General features: G+C 38.2%; 1 protein-coding gene across 8 annotated transcripts in view; it reads right to left on the minus strand.

The window, feature by feature from the left end:
• Positions 1-23,415, minus strand: part of TENM1 (teneurin transmembrane protein 1) — a 1,194,370-nt gene that overhangs the window by 161,917 nt on the left and 1,009,038 nt on the right. For all 8 annotated transcript variants that reach the window (XM_074324280.2, XM_074324276.2, XM_088794943.1 and 5 more), the window contains 2 exons: positions 19,421-19,682; positions 16,952-17,219 (listed from right to left, as the gene is read on the minus strand). In XM_074324280.2, coding sequence (XP_074180381.1) covers positions 16,952-17,219; positions 19,421-19,682 — 530 coding nt within the window. The remainder of the gene's footprint in view (positions 1-16,951; positions 17,220-19,420; positions 19,683-23,415) is intronic.

The following is a 23,415-nucleotide window of genomic DNA, read 5'->3' on the forward strand; positions in this document are numbered from 1 at the left end:
AATAAAATTTAAAAAAAATTCACAAAAAAAAGAAAAAAGAAAGAAAATCTATGCTTAAACAATGTCAGCACAGTAGATCCAAGATGAAAAACTAAAGCAAGCTAGTTTTGATTTTTGGCATTAGATGAAGGGAAAAGAGGATATTTTTAGTTAAACTGATTTATCTGTGCATGTGCGTGTGTGTGTGTGTCTGTGTGTGTGTGTGTGTGTGTGTGTGTGTGTGAGCACATGCACAGATAATCCAAAAAGTCCTTATGATTAGGAATATACAACTCTCTAACTTTGTGGATCATCTGTGGCCAATATTAAATTACAGACTAGCTTTAACAGGGATCAGGGCCATTTTCACAGATATGTGACCTCTGAAGTTTCACAGGGGCCCATGCTTAGAAGGGCCCCACATTTGGTTTAATGGTCTGTTGTCACTGTCTTGAAATCCTTGGTAACATTTTAACAAGAAGCTTTGTATTTTCATTTAACACCAGGCCCTGCAGATTATGTAACTGGTCCTGGTGGGGATGCCCTTCTACCCTGCCATCAGCTGGTAAAGGCTCATGGAATGCAAACTCATTATACTCTAAGCCCTAACCAAGCATTATTAGTAAGGGACATCAATGAGGAGAGGGAAATACTAATCATGAAATGGAAATAATTTCTAAATATAAATTAGTTTGGGATCATCTGTGTCAATGCTGTTCTCTATTAAAGTGGATGGAAACACAGAATTTCAGTGACGAAAAGGATGTCAAAGGTAATCTAGGTTACATTCATGGCACAATTCATTGCTGTCTAAAATCTCTTGATATCTTATCATGGCCCTGTACTTGTTAAAACAATTCTGGTATAGTGGAAAGAGTTTGTTTCAAATCCAGAATCAGAAAACACTTCAACTCTTGCATCTGCCATTAGCTACCTGTGTGGTCTTGGGCAAATTATTTTCCATCTCTGGGAGTCATGTCCTTCATTAGTAAAAAAAAAATGGGGGGTGGGGGGTGGAAGATGGACTAGAATTGGTGGTTCTTAGACTCTTTTCGGTCAGAGAAGATTTTATTTATTATGAACTTGATAAAAGTTATAGATATTTTCCCTAGGAAAAAAAAATATATATACACAAAATTTTGTATATAATTCTAGAGGGTGCTCACTGACCTCTTGAAATAAAGATCTCAGATCAAAGACCTCTGTACTAGATAATTCTTATAATCCCCCTTTAGCACCAGCATTGTATGATTCTAAAGTGCATTCCTTCAAGATTGCATTTGATCAGTTCAAGTTGGGGAATCAAGCCTAAAAGTCAAAGACAACACTGTATCTCAAGTTGGAAAAATTAGGTGGTGAGAAAGCACACTTTAGGGCCATGTTGGTGTGTAGAATAACAGTTTCTGCTTCTTTTGCCAACATTTTTACTCATATGTCTTGATTAATAAATAATCACAACAGCAATGTTTACAAGTTCCCTTAAAACCATCATCTCCTTCCCTACCATTGCCAAGATCTGTCATTTGTACATTGTAAGCCTTGTGAGCTCCCCTACAATCCATTATCCAGAAGGTGACTGTGCAGTTTTGTGAATAAGTAATATGCCCTGGTGACCTCCAGTGGTGGTTTGGAGCCTGCTTTTCCACTGTCAGTGAGAGTTAAAGATCTTCCCAACTCTGTGGCAGGAAAAACCTACATAAAGTATCAAGTAAAGAGTTTTTGATACAATGGTAAGAGACACACTCTGTTCACTTCCTCATAGTTGCTTTCTGAATTGCTCTCTAGTCCACAACAAAAAAAGGGTATTGGCTACACAAACTACAATTATATTACTTTCCCCACCTATTCATACCAAATGCAAGGAAGCAGCCACTTAATAAGTTCCTTTTAATTTTTATTAGATTTACTTTCTCTTGAGGAAGCACTATGAGCTAATAAAGTTATAATTTATACTTAACGCTTGTCCAAAATTCCAACTGACTTTAGTAAGAATGACTGTGTGTCAGGGTATTTTTGTATGTGGCTCCTTGTTTAGAATAAAAAGGGAAGGTTTCCTTCTGACAGCAACCCATTTAAACATAATCCTAGAACTTGCAATCGGCTGATGAGAAGGCGGACATTTCACCCCGCAAAGTTGAGCTGCTCTCCAAATACAGTAGCAACCAATCCTAGACTTCTCATAGAAGCAAACTGTAATGCACTAAACGCCTACCATTTTTCACATAATTAAATAGGGAGGAAAAAGGGCTACTTAGGGGCTGGCACTTAAAATACCAAGTGCTGACATTACACTCTGCCTGGTATTGAGTGACAATTGAGTCTAAGTTAAATAAGCAGGGTGGACTACTACCATTTCCCAGTCAGCCTGTTGCCTATCATGTTTGTTCATCAACACAGCATAGTATAGGCCAAAGATTTAGCCTCTGGCACTGTGGAGTAGGGACTAGGAAAAATAGTGTAATAGAAAGAAAAAAATTATTATTCATCAACATTTCAGAGGAGCTATAGACTGTACGCTAGTCTGGTAGTGAGTGGAGCTAGGTGGGGAAGGGCAGCCCTGGAGTACATTTCCCAGGGGCTGGCATAGTGGGTCCCATGCTTGTGTATATATATTGGAAAGGCAGTTGAGGAAAAGTCATTAATATGGCAGAATATTTACTCTGAACCAGGTGACAGCCTCTTTTGTGGCACGTTTAATTCCGCCTGGATTTCTGTCTTCCTGTATTCTCTCCCTCACCTCCATAGAGATATTAATGAAATGTTTCTTAACCAAGAATCATTGATTTTCAAGAAAAGCTTGTTACTTTTGCAGATGACTATGTCCTCTGGTCACAGGATTGCATCCCTGACTTCGCTGTTAGTCATCTTGCAAATATTATACTGGTTTATGAAGAAAGACTGCAGCTTGCTCTCCCATAGCCATTTGACATTGGAAAAATCACTGAGTGCTCATTCTGTTTATCATAGCAGCAGCATTTGTATGATGTGGAGACTACAAGAAAGCGGAGGGCCATAGTGCCCCTGACACCCAATTTAGTGACTGTGACATTCACCTATTAAGGTCTGGGATAGGAGATTGACATGAATTAGCCAAGGTAAAGATGTCACGCAATAAGGCTAAAGTATGAAATATGACAAGATTAAGCGAATGATTTTCAAGAGCTTCAGGCTAAGGCTTCAGAATTCATAATAGTTGTATTTATGAAGGCAGTATATAATTAAAAGTAGTCTGATAGTCAGCGTGAGAAATTTACATGTCACCTTCATGAACATCAAGGAACATCTACAAAGAATTTCATGACATTTAAAAAGTAACTAACAACAAGACCAAAACCTTCTTAACCAAAAGGAATCATTAAATGGAACAATAAATATTTCCATTCCTTTAAAATGCTAGATTAATGTAAAACAACAAAAGCAAAAAACGAAAGATCTAAAGAACCAAATGCAGGCCATGGCAACAATAGACCTAGACTATGTAGATAAAATGCTACCTACTGATGTAAGGGTAACACTGTATTTTTTTTATAGCAAGCCAACACCATTTATTTAAGCAGATGCAATCAATGACATGACTGTTATTTATCTGTTGCAATACCATATACAGGGAATTGACAGGAATTTCTGAATTTAACTTTCATGCATCTTTTAATTCCCCCTTCTCATACAGCTCATAACTGACTCAATCCTTTTCTTTCTGAATTGTAATGAAATGTCTTCACTGTAGTGTAGCACTATATTTTCTATTTTTAAGATTTAACACTTTAGCTTAGTTTGATTTAACAATGTAATTTAGTTTAAAACTATTTTTTCCCTTTTCTTTACTTCCCTCCCTTCCTACCGGATTTAATGACCCTGTTTTCTCAAGGCTGCATGTATATACCTCGTTAATCTGTTTAAACTCCGGAACACTGACTTGAAAGAAACTGTTCCAGCCCTTAGACATCTTCTTCGCTGGCAACCAGACTGAGATTCACTCCTACAACAGGGTCCAAGATAACTTAATCTCTGAAAAAACTGGACTCTGAGAAGCATTTTATTTTATTTTATTTTATTTTTGGTTGGTTTGTTTGTTTTTTCCAGATGTCATCACCCAGGAATTGTCTGATTAACTCTCCCTTTCTTTTGTTCTGCTTCTTCCTACATGCCTGTAAAACCTTCTGGCTGTTCTCAGAAGGGGGAAGGTGGTTTTTGAGGCAGCAGTCTGCCACCTTCCTGGGATGCTGGCATTTTGAATAAATCTACTTTTCTTTCCACCAAGCTTGTATCTCGGTCATTGGCTCACAAGTGGCAAGCAGCTGAACCTGAGTTCGGTAACACTGAAAACAGGTACCTGTTTTCAGAACACTATCTTTCCTTATTCTCTAGTGATCTATCATACGATAGGATGACCCCAGAGGCTCCACAATTTGACACATTGCCAAAAGGCCTGAAATATTTTGTTTATCTATCTATTATTCGTAACTTTCTAAGAGTGTCAGAATCAGGTAATGAATTTTTATCAAGTGCCTTTTCAGCACTTACGGAAATAGTCACATAGTTTTCTATTTTAATCTAATAAAGGTGGTGAATTATAGCAATAGATTTCCTAATGTTGAGCCATCTTTGTGATCCTAAACAAACTCTACTTAGTTATGATATATTATCTTTTGAATAAATCAGTGGATTTGATTTGATAATACTTTACTTAGGATCTGCACCTTACCAGTTTACAAAAATAAGGTTTAAACATGATAGTACTAAAAATGAGAGATAGCTGGATGAAGAGAAAGTACAGGTAGGAAAAATAAAAAGCATCCAGGAGCAAGGTAATCACACAACACTTTTGCCATGAAGTCCTACACTCTGAAATCTAATATTATGAGATTTTTTTTTAATGGCTGCTTTGTCCAAACCTACCTGAATAAAAGTGAACCTGCAACCTGGATGACCCATGTGTTACCAAAGTCAAGGTAATATACTGGCTCAAATCCACAGTTTCAAGTACCTTTGCGTACGTTGGCAATGCCCTCCTCTCCATTGGCATGCCCACCATTCCATTAAACAGTTGACCCTTGAACAACATGGGGGTTTGGGGCACCAGCCACCAAATGTTATAAGCAGAGTCAAAAATCTGCATATAACATTTGACTCCCCTAAAACTTAACTACTAATAGCCTGTGGTAGACCACAAGTCTTAACAATAACATAGTTGATTAACACATATTTCATATTTTATACGCATTGTATACTGTTGTCTTATAATAAAGTAAACTAGAGAAAAGAAAACATTAAGAAAACCATAAGAAAGGCAGTGAGGAGATTCCTCAAAAAATTACAAATAGAATTACCATATGACCCAGCAATCCCTCTCCTGGGTATCTACCCAAAAATATGAAAACATTTATACATAAAGACACGTGTGCTCCAATGTTCATTGCAGCTTTGTTTATGGTGGCCAAGACATGGAAACAACCAAAATGTCCTTCGATAGATGAATGGATAAAGAAGTTGTGGTATATGTACACAATGGAATACTATTCGGCGGTAAGAAAAGATGACATAGGAACATTTGTGACAACATGGATGGATCTTGAGAGTGTAATGCTGAGCGAAATAAGTCAGACAGATAAAGCAGAGAACCATGTGATTTCACTGATATGTGGTATATAAACCAAAAACAACAAAAGAACAAGACAAACAAATGAGAAACAGAAACTCATAGACACAGACAATAGTTTAGTGGTTACCAGAGGGTAAGGGGGGTGGGGGGTGGGAGATGAGGGTAAGGGGGATCAAATATATGGTGATGGAAGGAGAACTGACTCTGGGTGGTGAACACAAAATGGGATTTATAGATGATGTAATACAGACTTGTATACCTGAAATCTATGTAATTTTACTAACAATTGTCACCCCAATAAATTAAAAAAAAAAAGAACAAACTAATGTTCCATCTAGTCCTGGGTTTGGTCATGATTAAGGCCGATTATTCTGTCATGACATCAACCACAAAAGTTTAGTAGAAAATTGTCTAATTTTTTTAATGACCCATCATTGAATTAGTCTTTTGTTAATTTAATAAAATGGCTTGGAACTCAAAAAAAAAAACAAACAAAAAAAAAAACCATAAGAAAAAATACATTTACAGTATTTATTGAAGGAAAATGTGCTTATAAATGGACCCGCACTGTTCAAAACCATATTGTTCAAGGGTCAACTGCATAGGCAAGGGGTCAAACATAGCCTCTGTCTTTATTCATTTGTTTGCTCAGTCATTCAAAAATATATGATATTTAATGGGTACATACCTCCTGTTTTCAGGCACTGGGGATAGAACAAGACAGGACTCCCCTCAGTAGAGCTCACATTCTAGTGACAGGAACAAATATAAAACAAAAGCAAATAACACACTCACACACACATATACACACACACATAAATTGTGATAAATGTTATGATGAGAAAAGGCAGGGTATTATGAGAAAGCATAATGAGAATTTAAGTTGGAATGGGGAGACAAGGAGAAACCTCTTTATGCAGATGGGGTTTATCTCATGAAGTATAGGAAAGGGCATTCTAGGCAGAGAGAACAGCATGTGTGCAAGGCCTTGAGGTTTGGTATCTTCAAGAGCTTTAAGAAGGTTAAATTGGCTAGAGAGTCAGTTTCTCTCTAGTGCATCAAAAACAAATGAAGAACAGCCCCTTCCCCCTCTCCCTACCCTATACAGAATAAAACAAAAGGTTACTATTCTCTAGCAGTATTTATGCATTTTTCTTTTGGGGAAGATTTAGGAAATAGATTCACCTTGAAAATGGATTGGTTATTCTGTGAAATAATGTGATTGGTTAAGGGGATGCAATATTGTAATGGAAAGAAAGGGGCTGCTATTTAATGACTCAGCAAACCTTCACTGAACTGTTCTATGCGTCAGGCAGGTGATGTGATAAAATAATATTACCTCACATTTGTATAACACTTAACATTTAAATACATTTTTGTTTATATTACCTAATTTGGTGACTCACAAAACTCATGAGGAAGATATATTTATTACCATTTGATAGATGAGATGATAGACTCAGAGAGGTGAAGTGACTAATCCAAGGTCATTTGGCTAGTAAACAGCAGAACCAGAGCTCAAACCCAGTGGCGTTGTAGTAAGTGCTTTTTCCCACTGTGCTAGATCATAGTTTTTAAAAGACCCACAATTCTGAAATGCTAAAAAATAACATTTTATTTACTCGCATTTACAAAGACAAGGACTGGAAGCTAGGGATAACCTTGAAATAGAAGACCCATGTATCCTGGATGGCCAAAACCAGTACATGGTTATATTTGATGTTGTGATGAAATTATGAACAGCACTCCCTTTGCTCTCAAAGGTATCTTGGTTTGAATAATAAATTGTATGGTCACCCAATCTTGAAGAGCTATCTCCATACTGCCCTGAGACAAGTTGGAAGACAGGATTGGGAAGCAAGAAGAGTCATAAATGCTGACTTAGAAAATAAGTCGGTGGAGGTATGTCATCAAAATGGCGGCATGAGGTGAGCATCTGGAACTCTCCCCTGAAATTTACAACAAATTAAAAAACTATAACTCCACAAAGGACTCCCTGCACAGCAGACAGGCAAGACAAAGAGTCTCATGACTGAATTCACCTAAAGGTGGGCGAATCGCATGAGCGGGGAGGAGGGAAGGGAGAAGTAAGGAGACAGAGCCATGTGGGCGCAGGACACAGACCTAGCTCAGTGCTCCGAGCTTGCTGCATCTCCGAACTACCACAGCTGTAGAAGAGGGAAGAATTTGGATTGCTTGGATTCCACCTCTGGCCCACACGGCTGAGGGGAAAGCACGGGTGAACATGGCTGAGCCCAACACTCACGGCAGAGACCTCGAAGCAAAGACCGAGAGAAGACGGTTGAAGATAGAAGTTTAAGCCCTCACTGCCGCAGAGAATGGAAGTCTTAGACACTGAGACTAGCCGCCCCCTTCCTGCCCTCCCAGAGCTCTCCCTGTGCCCACCTGACCAGTGCTAGAAGCAGAAAAGTAGCAGTGTCGGATCAAAAGAACAGAATATTTGCAGTTCTGAGAACTGTGGTCCACAGACACAGATTCATAGCCCAACTACTTCCGGCAAAGAGGGGAGCTGTGGAAGCAGGACCTGCTGTGGTGGTGGTCACCACCATTGCTCTGGGCCACCTCTCACAATGCACCCTGCCCCTGTCCCCACCTATCTGGGCGGATGCCTGCATGAATAAACAGAACTGCTGAAACATGGACTCTGAATCTGGTGCAGGAAGAGCTTTGGAACTTCAAAAGCTCTCCGTATCCCTAAAGGGATGCGGTGCCTTATGATCCACGCAAACTGTTAACAGAAGAGAAGCCCACTTTCCAGGGAATCCCCGCATTGTGCGAGAAGCTGGAATAGTGCAGAAAAAACATAACATTGCAGTGTGAGAGAGAAAAAAAAAGCTGCATTCGGAGAGAAAATAAAACATTCTAACAACATGTGCTGGAAAACAAAAGAAAGACCTCTTTGTATCAACCTGTTGCAGAAGCCACTCCTGTAGATGTCTAGGAAGACAAACAATAAATCATTAATTGCCATGAATAACCAAGGCAACAAGAAAGCTCAGAGAGAAAGTGAGAAATCTCCAGAAAATGAACTTAAAGATATGGAAATATCTTCTGGGTATCTACCGGAAAAATCTGAAAACATTTATCCAGAAAGATAGGTGTGTTCCTAATGTTCATTGCAGCTTTAGTTATGGTGGCCAAGACATGGAAACAACCAAAATGTTCTTCAATAGACGAATGGATAAAGAAGTTGTGGTATATACACAATGGAATACTGTTCGGCAGTAGGAAAAGATGAAATAGGACCATTTATGACAACATGGATGGATCTTGACATTATAATGCTAAGTGAAATAAGTCAGACAGAAAAAGCAGAGAACCGAATGATTTCACTGATATGTGGTATATAAACCAAAAACAACAAAAGAACAAGACAAACAAATGAGAAACAAAAACTCATAGACACAGACAACAGTTTAGTGGTTACCAGAGGGTAAGGGGTGAGGGCGGTGGTAGATGAGGGTAAAGGGTATCAAATATATGGTGATGGAAGGAGAACTGACTCTGGGTGGTGAACACACAATGGTATTTATAGATGATGTAATATAGAATTGTACACCGGAAATCTATGTAACTGTACTAACAGTTGTTACCTCAATAAACTATAATAATAATAAAAAAAATTTAGAGGAAATTCTAAAAAAAATTAAAAACATAAGTCATATGGTTTGTAACTTTTTCTGTCTCTTGAGTGTATAATTTTACCAATAGCTTTGAAATCCTTATGCACTGAAGTCATTTAATTGTGACCCTGCATACACATGTGGAGATACACACGCATACACATATTTATAATTGAAACCAATTTTTGCAAAACAATACTCTTTTAATTCTACTGTTTTCTATTCTGTTCATTTTTGTTCTATTACATTCCATTCCATTAAAAAAATATGTGATTAACTCACCGAATGGATTTCACAATCTACTAAGGGGCATGACCATCAGTTTGAAATGGGCACAGAGTGCTTGCTTACCTTACCAGAGTATCAATTACGGTCATTAAAAAAATTCCTGGTCGGCCTGGGCACTCTTACTTTTTGAGGTTTATCCCACATCTTATCAGACATATTAAAAGGGATACAACCCACAACCCATATCCAACATTAAACATATTTCGTATGTGTGAAAACTGAGTTGCAGTTGACAAGCTGACATAATGCTCCATTTTGCTGACATTTATTTAAACATTTATTAATGTTGATTTTCTGGTTTTCTTTTCATATTTTGGTGCCAATGAGCTTATTTTTCAGGTTGCAAACATTTTGTAGGTCCTTAAAAAAGTCATGTCACTGGTGCTGGGCCTATACAGCTGAATGGATAAAACAGCCATGCTCGCAGTTAATGATTATGAATTCATGAGTGGAGAGAAATGATGAAAGATTACTATCTCTGCTAGCTTTCCTGACAGAAAGCCACTGTGGCATTGAATGGGATACTAGGTAAGGTGGGTTGGTCACTTCAGTGAAGAGAGACAGAAGTGAAAGGCAAACAGAACTCAGGACTGGGAGATCCAAGTTTGAATCCCTGCTCTGAACAGGACCCAAGGCAAGTAACTTCCTCTTTCTGAACCTCAGTTTACCTTTGTAAAATGAAGATCATATTAATCACAGGATGCCTACCAGGCAGTAATGTTATAAGGATTAAAATGAGATAATGCATGTGAAAGCACTTTGCAAATTGTAAAGCACTACCCATTTATTATTAAAATACTCAGTGGATGCTATTTTTGTGGCTGCCCAGCCTGCTTAGGTTTTACTGAACGGAAATTTATGATCTCTAAAGCATCGCTCTCAGAGATACTTTGTGTGCACAAAGCAACCGTAGCTTAGCACCTATAACTATTAATGTTCCCCTGTTTCTCTCTAACACAATTCAGACAGACTCCTATGTGTTGTGAACCTTTAGGAAGTCTAGTTCTCCCTGAAAAACCACTCTTTCTTGCCAAAATACTATAGCAGTACTATTAAAGGCGGATGGCTGATTTCCTGAACTTCCAGGACTCCAAACCACTGCAATTTAATTTAATTAAAATGAAGGCCAGGCAGAATGCATTATTACATATTGATAATGTATGCGGACACAGGCAGACATAGGGAATTATTTTGACAAAATTCATATAATGGATGCAGATCAGAGGCCCTGAACAAGCCAGTTTGTCAAATTAAATAGGCCATCTCCAGAATTTTAACAGCACTGTGAACTTAACAATAATGATGTTTTTACCTTGTTTTGCAACAGCAGTTGGGAAAGAATCTAAGTAATATACAATGATTTCCAGACATACCTTATTTAGAGCTGGAGAATAAAGTACTAAGGCCAAATTATTTCAAATGCTCACATGGAGTTTTTAGCTTGTCTGTGCATCAGACAAAATCTTTAAGCTGGATAAACCAGTGATTGCTGTTTTTGTGCTGCAACCCTGGGGGTGATTTTACTCTTCTTCCACTTGGTCAATATTGTACTTGGATTAATCAATCTTATCAGTTGCCATTGATATTTCTCCAAGGAAGTAGTTTACACAACCTATGCTGCTAATTTATTCACTCTGGTATTATGCCTCCAGTTGCAAAGTCTGTTTCATTGGGAAAAAATGGTGGGATACCTTAGGATCTCAATACCTCCGTTTCACATTTTGGCTGTCCCTCAACAATCTATTCTTCTTTTCACTCTAGTCTTTAGAGATCACACCAGTTCCCTACAGCTGACCTATGTGGGACACAAGAGTCCCACATTTCAAACTAAGTGGGCATTTCAACTTCGATATTCACCATCGCTTCAAATTCAGCTTGTTTAAACCTTACCTCTTTCTCCATCACCCAGAAATGGGTGGCACAGAAGTTCATATTTAACTGACATGGGAAGGAAGAAGAGTGGGAGACCTTTCTATCCATAGTTTAAACCAAAATGCTTGCTATAACTGGACTATAAGAATATTGTTCAAGTTTTGCTTCCTATTGATGTTGTAACAAATTACCAGAAACTTAAAGGCTTCAAACAAGACAGATTTATCATCTTACAGTTAAGGAAATCAGAAGTCTGAAATGGGTATCACTGGGCTTAAATCAAGGTGTCAGCAGGTTGAGTTCCTTCTGGAGGCTCTAAGGGAGAGTCTCTTTCCTTGTCTTTTCTAGCTTCTAGAGGCCACCCACATTCCTTGGTTCTTGGCTCCTTTACCCCTTCTTCAAAGCCAGTAATGTTGAACCTTGTTATGTCTTTCTTCTATAGATATATTTTCCTTTTACCCTTACCTCCCTTTCTGCCTCTCTCCTCCACATGTAGAACCCTTGTGATCACATTAGGCCCACCTGGATAATCCAAGATAATCATTTCGTCTCAAGGTCGGCAGATTAGCAACCTTAATTTCCTTTGCAATCTTAATTCTCTCTTGTCATATAACATTACATGTTCACAGGTTCCAGGGATGGACGTATTTAGGGGGTGGTAGCTATTCTTCTACATACCAAAAGACTATACTAAGATTTATGAATCTGAAGCAAATCTGAGATGTGTCATATATAGAACAATTGTTAATATCTGGTGCAAACATGAGTCTGTTTCTTCTCACATCAGTTAAGTGATTGTAAAATATGATCAGGCATACAACTAAAGGTTTTCTTCTTTGTTTAGATTAATCATATCGATTAAGGTATCAGCTCAATAACAATATACTAGATCATTTTCTCCACATCCATTTATCACTTGAACTATTTATTGTCTGTTGAATTCTTAAGGTGCTCACAACCCATCTTCACATTAGTGGATTCTCCAACTTCATTCTACCACCTGTTCTAATGCTTTGCTACTGTCAAGAAAATTCTCTTAGTTTCCATGGAGATGGAAATGGAGACTAGGTAGTAAACAAAATCCCTTTAACCATGATTAAGCTATCAGGACACTTCATTACAAGGTAAATAATCCATATCTATTTTAGATATGACACTTGAAATTCTTTTGGCTGTTTTCCTTGTGATACTTACCAGTTTTCTCTCTCTACCTTAAGAATTTTTTAATGTGGTAGATAAAACTGAAAGCAACAAAGAAATAAAACAAATGAAGAAACAAAATCTCATAGACACAGACAATAGTTCCGTTGTTACCAGAGGGTAAAGGGAGAGGAGGGTGAAGAAGATCAAATATATGGTGATAGAAGGAGAACTGACTCTGGGTGGTGAATATACAATATGATATATAGATGGTGTATTACAGAATTGTACACTTGAAACCTATGTAACTTTACTAACAATTGTCACCCAATAAACTTTAATTAAAAAAAAGAAAATTTGTCCCTTAAATGCACATAAAATACCATGAGGAACATTTTTCACCCTTTCCCTTTGGATATTTCTGAATGGGTCAATTGTCTCTTGCTTTTTTATCACTGTTATTAGCCTTAGAAAGGAACCAACAACGTATATTTTATCATTTTAATTAAGGCCATTTTATTTATTTATTTATTTATTTATTTATTTATTTTTGAATAAGGCCATTTTAAAGTCAGAATGCTTGAGGAAGTTTTAACCAGGAACTTAGTTGTAGAAATAGGAAGTAAACCAACACTCACAGACAAACAATAGAAATGGAAACTTCACCACTGGTGGGTATACTAGAAAGTCTGCTTTTCTTTGTGTTTTAGTTGCTTATTCAATCATCCCTGGACATATTGGAAAATGAGTGCTTAACTACAACAAGGAGGAAATTTCTGAAGCTCTAGCACTAGAGGTATTTAAAAGGAAGAACTACAACACATTTTATGCATGAAGTGAGGTTGATAAAATGGTGCAGAGACCGTGGAAAACAGTTTCTCAGTTCCTCAACAAGTCCAACATAGAATTATCGTATGACCCAATAATTCTACTCCTAGGTATATTGAAAGAATTGAAAACAGGTATTCAAACAAATAGTTGTACATGAATGCTCATAGCAGCACTATTCACAATAGTCAAAAGGTGGAAACAACCCAAATGTCCATCAGCTGCTGAATGGACAATCAAAAAATGTGGTACATCCATGCAATGGAATATTATTCAGTCATAAAATGGAATGATGTACTGATACATGCTATAACATTGATAAGCTTTGGAAACATGCCAATTGAAAAAAGCCAGATATGAAAGACCACATATTGTATGATTCTATTTGTTTGAGATATCCAGAATAGGTAAATCCATTGAGACAGAAAGGATTGCCAAGGTGGTTGCCAAGGCCTGGAGGGGAGGCAGGAGTGGAGAGTGACTACCAGTGTGTATAGGTTTACTTTGTGTGGTGATGATGAAAATGTTCTGGAATTAGATATTGGTGGTAGTTGTACAGCACTGTGAAAATATTAAAAACAACTGAATTGTACACTTTAAATGGGTGAACTTTATTGTATGTGAATTATAGCTCCATAAAGGTGTTATTTAAAAAAAAGTGTCTATGATAATTTAGTAAAATAAAATAAAAAAAGTGTAAACTTGAACTGCCCTTATGTGAATCCTAGCCAAAAAAAAAAAAAAAAAAAGACTGCTTGATATTGTCCTGGTCTGCTCTTCATGAGAGTACTGGATAAATTGCTCAATTTAAGAAAAAAAGTTTGTTTTTTTAAAAAAATCCCCAAACCCCAATAATCTAGCAGGTGTTCTGAAGAAGCTCACAAGGAATTGGAGAAAAAAGCCCTGTGGAGAAAAGTTAGAGGAATGTTGGAACATTCTAGTAAAACAAAGCCTTTGGGAGAATATCATGGAGAGGAGACTATGAGGCTTTGAGTATGCCTCAGTCAGGGTCACAGGAGGGATCAGATGTCATTATCACAAGTGTTCACTGCAAAGAGTTGACTGAAGGTTCTATTTACAGAGGCATGAGGAGAGTTAAGGGAATTGACAAGGGATGGTAACCCACCCAGGGACTGACAACACTGGGAAGCCTTCTGGGGAAGGAGGATGAGGGAACGATGATAGAGAAGACCAGAGAGAGCATGGGGATTTGGCAGAGGGGCTACTGGACAAGAGCTGTCATCTTCTAATGTAGTCACTGCCAGAATGGCAGTGAAAAAGGGAAAGAGATAAACACTCTGATCTCTCTCTTCTTCTACCATACAGTCTCCGGATGGTGCCACCCATTAACTAAATCAAAAGAGAAGCCAAAGAGCAAAGGAGTCCAGGTGATGTGGTCTATAGAATCTAGAAGGGCAGAGAAGAGACTGTGTGTGTGTGTGTGTGTGTGTGTGTGTGTGTGTGTGTGTGTGTGTGTGTTTTTGTTAGGGAGAGCAAATGCAGAATAACTAACACAGAGTGCCTACTTGTTATATCCACAGTTCCCTCCTTAAAGAAGCCGAGGCAACAAACACCTGCATAGGCTCCATACTTTATACCTTGGACTTAAATATGCTGGCCACAACCAAAATGAAAAGATCCATACCACTGAGTAACATTTGTTGAGTGCTTACCATGTATGAAGCTACCCACCTCACTGAATCCTTAGATCATAACCTATAAGTAACATTCTTTTTGTGATTCCCATTCTATAAATGGAGAAAATGTGGCATTTGGAGATTAAGTAATTTACCCAATGTTGACTAGCTAGTAAGTAGATAAGGGATGATCTGAACCAAGGGAGGGAGTCTGGCTCCAGGGTTGTTCTCTAAACAACTGTACCACTGGAATAATAATTGAACAGGACTGCATAGGCTGGCCAGCAACCTCAGTGGTAGTTAGCCGAATGGTAGAACTCTGCCTTACAGGGTTGCTCACTCTTATATGGTGACTGGCTGACACAATCAGATAATCTCTCCAAGAGGAACCTGAATGCAAGATACAGAACAAGTCACCAGACCATGGGGTTCAAAACACTGAAAGAAAAGGAGGGTGATTAGCATGGCAGAAGAAGTGATTGATGAGCTCAGTCATCAGTATGGCTGAGTCATCACTGTGGGAAACACACTGCAGAGGGGACAACTAGAGCTGCAGCTAAGTTGACAGAACAGATGTTAGCCTTCTAGAACTACAGTGTCTTCTGAGCAAAGCTGCAGTTTGGTGAGGCCTGCCTGTGAGGCTGATGATGCTTTTTCTTATTCTTTTTTACTTTCCTTTTAGGTGTTTACAGTAACTCCCCACTAACTGAAGATAATTGAACAGATTATGTTTCTTACATTCGAATAAAGTTCAACAGAGATGAATTAGTTATTTAAACATATGTGGATCTCTTTGGCAAAAAGAATCACCAGTCTTTTTTTCTTCTTCTTCTCGTCTCTATATATTTCCTCTGGAAAGAAAGAGAGGAAATTGATGCATTGTAGTCTAAAAAATGTAGGTCAGTGATCTGGGAGTTGTACTACGATGGACACTTCCAAGGGAAGATATGAAATCATCTCTTCTGGAGAATTTAAAAAATAGTTTTCTCATCTATCAAGGGGTGGTTTCAATGAGATACTGCCTGAAGGCACAATGGCTCCCAACTGCGATTCCGTAGACCTGTGTCAAGTCCCTAAGGAAGTTTTCACTGTCAGCTACAGAGCAAGGAAAACAAAAACATTGGTCTCTCTCTCTCTCTCTCTCTCTCTCTCTCTCTCTCTCTGTCTCTCTCTCTGAGCATCAGTATTAGATTGCTTAGTGTCATATCTTAGGATAGTCTATTCCTCTTTGAGTGTTAAACTATCCCTCCTTCATAAAATTATGGTAATGGTAGGTGACAGTAGATTATAGTGGTTGTTCCTTCTCTTTTTAAAATAGTTTTACTTGGCAAATAAAAAGTTGCCAATTTTTGTCAGTCTCATTTTTTTTAAATGTCATTTGTCTGAGAGAATTAATATCTGAAAACCTTAAGCCCGAAGGACCTCCTGAGGTCTCTGCTATCTGTAAGATTCTAGGTTTTAAAGTCTTTAAGATAATAGAAAATCAAAAGGACTAGGAAGGCAAGATGATTTTTTATTTAACCTACCAAAGTAACAATTTAGTGGAGTCTAACCATCTTAGACATGAAAGATAATAAGTGGAGATGCCTATAAGTTAAAATTTTGTAGTTTCTAAGTGGAAATGACAGTATAAATGTCAAATCCAAAAACATGGCCTAAAGAATGCCACACCAAAGGTCACAGTTAGAAGGCAATACTCAGCTCTGGAGACAGTTGTAAGTCAGATAGTGTGTGATTCCACTGGTATGAAGCCATCATGAAAAGGGAACTAAAATCGTTTGAAGTAAGAATGTGTCAAAAGGGAACGCTAAACAGGCCCAAAGGATGTGTTTAAATGAAAAAAATGCTTTAGGTCCTTTAGATCTAGAAGAAAATTATTTCAAATACAAATTAATATGCAACTAGTATTTTCTGTTTTGTGAACATCATACTGCTATTTATATAGAATTATATCAACATACCTAAAGCCTCTGCTAGGCCCCAAACCTTTTGTCCATAGATGTCGGTCTTGTTCCAAGCAAATGTGTAGACGAGATTAATTGCAGCAGGAAATGACTTCTGTGTGAGTCGCCCTTCCACAGCTACTGTGAGGTGTACTTTAATCATTCCCACGGGAATGGTTGAGTGTGTCAGAAGGATCCGTAGCAGGGTTTTATACCCGGGGGTGCGGCTGCTCAGGTAACTCAGCCTCACAAAGCTGGAAGGAATACGGATCTCCTCCTGTACAACCTGAAAGAAAAAAGCCAAATTGGCTCTCATCAGTGGTCACTGGTAGACAAAGGATACTGCATGCTTTGCTGTCTTAGAAACATGCCAAAGGAGAGAGCTTATAGGGATCTATGGATGACAAGGCATTTGTTCTAGAATGTTTGTGAGGCTGCTTAACCATAGGTTTCAAATTTTGCACTGAATCTGTGTAGGAACAAGACATCCAGCTAACCCTGAGGACTACTGTCCTTTCATATCTGCCAGGAAAGACTGTGAAAATTACAATTTCAGTTTTTCAAGTGTTCCAAAAATTGCTTAATAGGAATTGGAGATCACACTGCTAAATGTCAAGCAATTCAGTGAGATGAGCTCCATTAAGTGGTCTTTTTATTATATATACCCATACACAACATCTCGTTTGGTATATTAAATCATATATCACAAAACCATTGCTGTAATCCTTATTGAGGCTAAGTTAAGAGGAAGGTCTCTAGAAACAGTCCCAGTGAGTGATATTTTATGACAGAGATTATGGATTCCCTAGAATTAATTTTTACTGATGCCATCAAACTCTTCTTCTTCAGAACTTTGGAATGATCCTGAGCGCCAAATTTTTAATCAAATTTTGGTTACATATTTCTCTGTACCTGGATGTACCAATAGCAAGGAATAAGATTTTCCAAGTTGGCACCTGTGACTGAGAAGCAAATAACTCCCATTAACTCCTCTGCAAATTTTATACTAAACGTTAGTCCCAGAGTGAAAATACCACTTGGCTTCTTTAGTTAATTGTTATTACTTATTTTTTTTATTAGCACAGATGGAGTTAAACAACCAAAAGTGGTTACTAAAACTAAATCTTGTGTTCTGTGACTTTCAACTTTCAAAATACAGCTGAAGAAAGAGCCCATCTTATTTAACACATACTAGTACACATAGTAGAACTGATTGTTAAACACATGGTATCTTGTATTGTCCAGGATTTCTGCTCATTTTTTTTCTTTCTGGGTGCACAAATCCCTTTTGTCTATTTGCTGCCCAGTTTTTCTTTCTCTACATCAGCTATTTGATACCAACGTTATCCAAAGGCTATGTCTTCTTAGATGGTGGCAGAAGCACAACAGTGAAAAATAGCATGCTACTTACCACATTAGTATTTCATTTCCCTAAGGAAACACACAATTTTAGATAAGTTTGAAAACTTTTGTGCTGAAAGAGACCCATACTTCCTAATGACATCTGTGAAGGGATTGGTGTACCAAATGTACTCATTAAATACTGTTCTATTGTTTTCTTCCTTTCTAAGGAAAAACAATGGAAAAGACAGGAGCAGCAACTCTTCGGACTCCTTTTCCTGTACAGTGCTATTTTTTGTGAGCCTTCCTTCAGTGGTATCCTATGGGCACTGTTAATAGTTGGTGGGGACGTTGTGATGGAAAAAAATCAATTCAATATCAGAATGTCCATTAATTACTTCTTCAGTATATATTTTGAATGCTGGATCTATATGACTTATGGGTCCACTTCGGTGGCTTCCACTTTTAACTATCATTAACATTTTTCTATAATGTAGTGAGAGTATTGTATTATGGATGTTTGCATGACTTAATATTGAAGTAAAAATATGGAATGCTCAACAAAGAGAAATTTTCAGGAAACCTAAAATATCAAGGTTCAAAAACATGTTTTCCTCTGACTACAAAGCTTGAACACTCAAAAGCAAAGCTTTACACAAAACCCATAGGCTTGAAAAGTACCTTTACTAAACACAGGTAAACAAGGGAAATTGTCATGAAGTCCAAGAACAATGACACTGGCTGCAAACTTGACAATGGAAGAAAACTAGATTTTTTTTTTTTAAAGAACTTCCATTTCAGAACCACAAATGGTCCCACCTTATTGATTATACTGTTTTCACAATTGAGCCAGCTAGCTTTACTCTTTAGAGCACTGTGTACAGTAGGTTAAGGTTTGGGGTTTAATTCTTATGATAGCTAGTTCATCTTACTTTGTTCTTTGGCCACAGATAGTGCCCTACAGCCCTGGCCAATCACTTTGCAAATGTGTGCCAGAGAGATTATATTTGAAAGCTTCTTTTGACAAATGAAGGGCAGCATATTATAGGACTGGCAGGAGCATCAGGAAAAGGAACCTAGCCATTATATATTGTTGACCACTCCATGATACTATGATTTTACACATTCAAAGGCCAATGTACTCACCTGCAGCTCAGGAACAATAGTTCCTCTCTCTGGACACGACCCTCCAAATGATGTGAGTGGTGAAGGAAGCACAATAGGGTTTGGGCTGATAAAGTTGGAGATATCACAGGATGGTGAGTCTGATACAACTCTCTGCATGGTTACTTTCTCCACCACAACAAATTGATTCCAAGGCAACCAGAGTGTCCTCTTCTCAGACAGGAAAGGTGAGCGATCAAAGATTAGGATGATAGAGATACCACCGATGGCAACAAGGTCAAAGCTGAGAAGGAAAAAATATAAGACAGTTTCAACCAAATGAACAACCAAAATACAATTTAACTTAAAAAATAGGTAATTTTAGTGTCCTTTCCTTTTTTGGGACTTAACTATAGCAATTCGCATTCTCTATTTTATAAATTCCTTCAAGCTAAATATTAATTCCATGAATGACTTCTTTTCACTATCTAATAGACTTCTGGGAAAAAAATTCCATATCACCAGTTGATATTCACCTAGATTTTGTAAACCAATTTTAATACTATCTTAAACAAAAGTACTACATGTATTTCTGCAAAGCTAAATCGGACATCACTGGTACCCCTTGTGCTAGAGATAACTGAAAGATAACCATTTAATATTCAGCAGTACCTTTAATATAATGCATTATTCATCCTCAAAAAAAAAAATCCCAGTAATGTAACTCAAGAAAAGTAAGGAGCTAAAAGGCTAAATATCTTGTTTAGGATCATAAAAATAGTGTCAGAAACCCGATGGTGTCTTTGAAATGGCATTTGGAGAAAGATGCCGGCAGAGGAAAATTGTTCAGTGAAATTTGCTTGAACAATACCATTCCTGAACCCTCTACATCTGGATACCCACTTTGGCTCCTGATTCTATTTAAACTTTGGATTTAGGATTTCTGGTTCCCTCTAGAATGCCTCTTGGTTTTCTTTTGTAAGACAGCCTATAATGGACCCTGTCTATCTCCACAGACAATGCCTTCCATATGTCTGACAAAGCAAGACTACCTCTTCTGCAAGTCCATCTCTGACATGACTTTTCCTTTGGAGTAGAACAGATTCAGGTTTCAGTTCATTCAGCACTAGAAGGATCAGCACTGTTTTAAGTATAATGATGTCTTTGAGAAAATGTACATGAAAGCATTCAAAAATCATAAAATACTATATAAAAGTAAGATAATAATAAATTATTATCATTATATCTTAAAAATGGATAACGGGGACGTCATCAAAATGGCGGTGTGAGGTGAGCCTCTGTAAAGCTCCCCTGGAATTTACAACTAATCGAACAACAATAACTCCACAAAGGACTCCCTGCACAGCAGGCAGGCAACATGAAGAGGCCCACTACTGAATTCACCGAAAGGTGGGCAAATCGTGCAGGTGGGGGAGGAGGGAAGGGAGAAGTGCGGAGACGGAGCTGCGTGGGCGCAGGACGCAGACCTAGCTCAGTGCTCCGAGCTCGCTGCATCCCGGAACTACGGCAGCTGCGGGAGAGCGAAGAACTCGAACTGCTAGGGCTCCGCTTATGGCCCACAGGGCTGAGGGGGCAGCATATAACATGGCTGAATCACACGCTCACGGCAGAGACCTCAGAGAAAAGACAGGGAAAAAGGCTGAAAACGGTGATTTAAGCCCTCACTGCTGAGCAGAGAACGGAAGCATCAGGCACTGAGACTAGCCGCCACATCCCTACCCTCCCAGAGCTCGCCCTGCCCTCACCTGCCCAGGGCTAGAAGCGGAAGAGGAGCAGTGTAAGATCAAAAGAAGATAATATTTGCAGTTCTGATAACTGTGGTCCCCAGACAAAGACTCGCAGAGCAAATAGTTCCAGCAAAGGGGAAGGAGCTGTGGAAGCAGGACCGGTTGTGGTGGTGGTCTCCACCATTGCTCTGGCAAGCTCTCACAACTCACCCCACCCCTGGCCCCAGCTATCTGGGCGGATCCCAGCAGGAGTAAACAGAGCTGATGAAACACATGGCCTCTGAATCTAGTGCAGGAAGAGCTTTGGAACTTCAAAAGCTCTCCACATACCCACACGGACTGCGCCCTGGCACCCAGGCAAACTATAAACAGAGGAGCAGCGCATCACCCAGGGAATCCCCCCATTGTGTGAAAAGCTGAAATAGTGCAGAGAAAACATAGTACTACCATGTGAGAGAGAAAAAAAAAGACTGCAGTTGGAGAGAAAATAAAACATTCTACCAAAAAGTACTGGGAAAAAAAAGAAAGACCTCTTCCTGTCAACCTATTACAGAAGCCACTCCTGTAGATGTCTACGAAGAGAAATAATGAATCAGTAATTGCCATGAATAACCAAGGCAACAAGACAGCTCAGAAAGAAACTGAAAAGTCTCCAGAAAAGGAACTTAAAGATATGGAAATATGTGACTTAAATGACAGAATTCAAGATTGCAGTTCTGAAAAAACTCAATGAGATGCAAGAAAATACAGAAAAGCAGTTTAATGAACCCAAAAGCGCAATCAAGGAACAACATGAGCATTTTATGAAAGAGATTGAAATTTTAAAAAGAACCAAATAGAATTTCTGGAGATTAAGAACGCAATAGAAGAAATTAAGAATGAAATAACCAGCTTAGGTAGTAGAGTTGACCAGTTGGAGGAAAGAATCAGTGACATCGAAGATAGAAACCTGGAAATGAAAAAGATGGAAGAAGAAAGAGACATGAGACTTCAAAGAAATGAAAGAACTCTACAAGAATTTTCTGACTCCATCAGAAAGAGCAATATAAGAATAATGGGCATACAAGAAGGAGAAGAAAGAGAGAAGGGAACAGAGAATATATTCAATCAAATTGTTGATGACAACTTCCCAAATTTGTGGTCAGAACTGGATCCTCCAATCCAAGACGCAAATAGAACACCTAAATACTGCAATCCCAACAGGACTTCTCCAAGGCACATTGTAGTGAAGCTGTCTAAAATCATGGACAAAGAAAGAATCCTCAAGAAAGCCAGGGAAAAGAAGACGGTAACATACAAAGGAAAGCCCATTAGATTACCATCAGATTTTTCAGCAGAAACTCTACAAGCCAGGAGGGAGTGGAAACGAATATCCAAACTATTGAAAGAGAGAAAATATGAGCCAAGAATAATATATCCAGCAAAAATCCCCTTTAGATATGAAGGAGGAATAAAGACCGTTCCAGACATACAGAAGCTGAGGGAATTTTCTAATACACGACCTGCACTACAAGAAATACTAAAGGAGGCTATTCGGCCACCATCAACAGGGACCATTTGTGGAAACCGAAACATTAAAAGGGGGAGAGTAAAGGCCTGAACAGGAATATGGGAATGGAGAATGTAAGTGTACTGAAGAAAATGGAATACTCTTAATATCAAATTTTCTTTTACATAAACTTAATGGTAACCACTCAAAAGGGGTGGGAGATGAGGGTAAGGGGGATCGAATATATGGTGATGGAAGGAGAACTGACTCTGGGTGGTGAACACACAATGGGATTTATAGATGATGTAATACAGAATTGTACACCTGAAATCTATGTAATTTTACTAACAATTGTCACCCCAATAAATTTAATAAAAAAAATCAAAAAAAAAAAAAATCCAGAACTGAAATATATACTGTAATAAAAGAAGAAACAGAGGGAAACATCATAGAATACCACCACACAGCAATAATAGACAACAACAAAAAGGCAAAGAAACAATGGAGATACAACCTTACCAGAAAACTAAACATAGAATGACAGGAAATTCTCACATATTAATAATCACCCTAAATGTAAATGGGCTGAACTCACCAATAAAAAGGCACAGAGTTGCAGATTGGACAAAAAACTGAACTGAACCATATGCTGTCTCCAAGAGACTCATCTCAGCTATAAAGACAAACATAGACTCAAAGTGAAAGGGTGGAAATTGACACTCCAAGCAAATGGTACACAGAGAAAATCAGGTGTAGCCATAATGATATCAGATGAAACAGACTTCAGGGTGAAAAAGATA

This window comes from Rhinolophus sinicus, chromosome 18 (genome assembly GCF_057876585.1).
Source record: "Rhinolophus sinicus isolate RSI-liver-muscle chromosome 18, RSI-T2T, whole genome shotgun sequence".
NCBI lineage: Eukaryota > Metazoa > Chordata > Mammalia > Chiroptera > Rhinolophidae > Rhinolophus > Rhinolophus sinicus.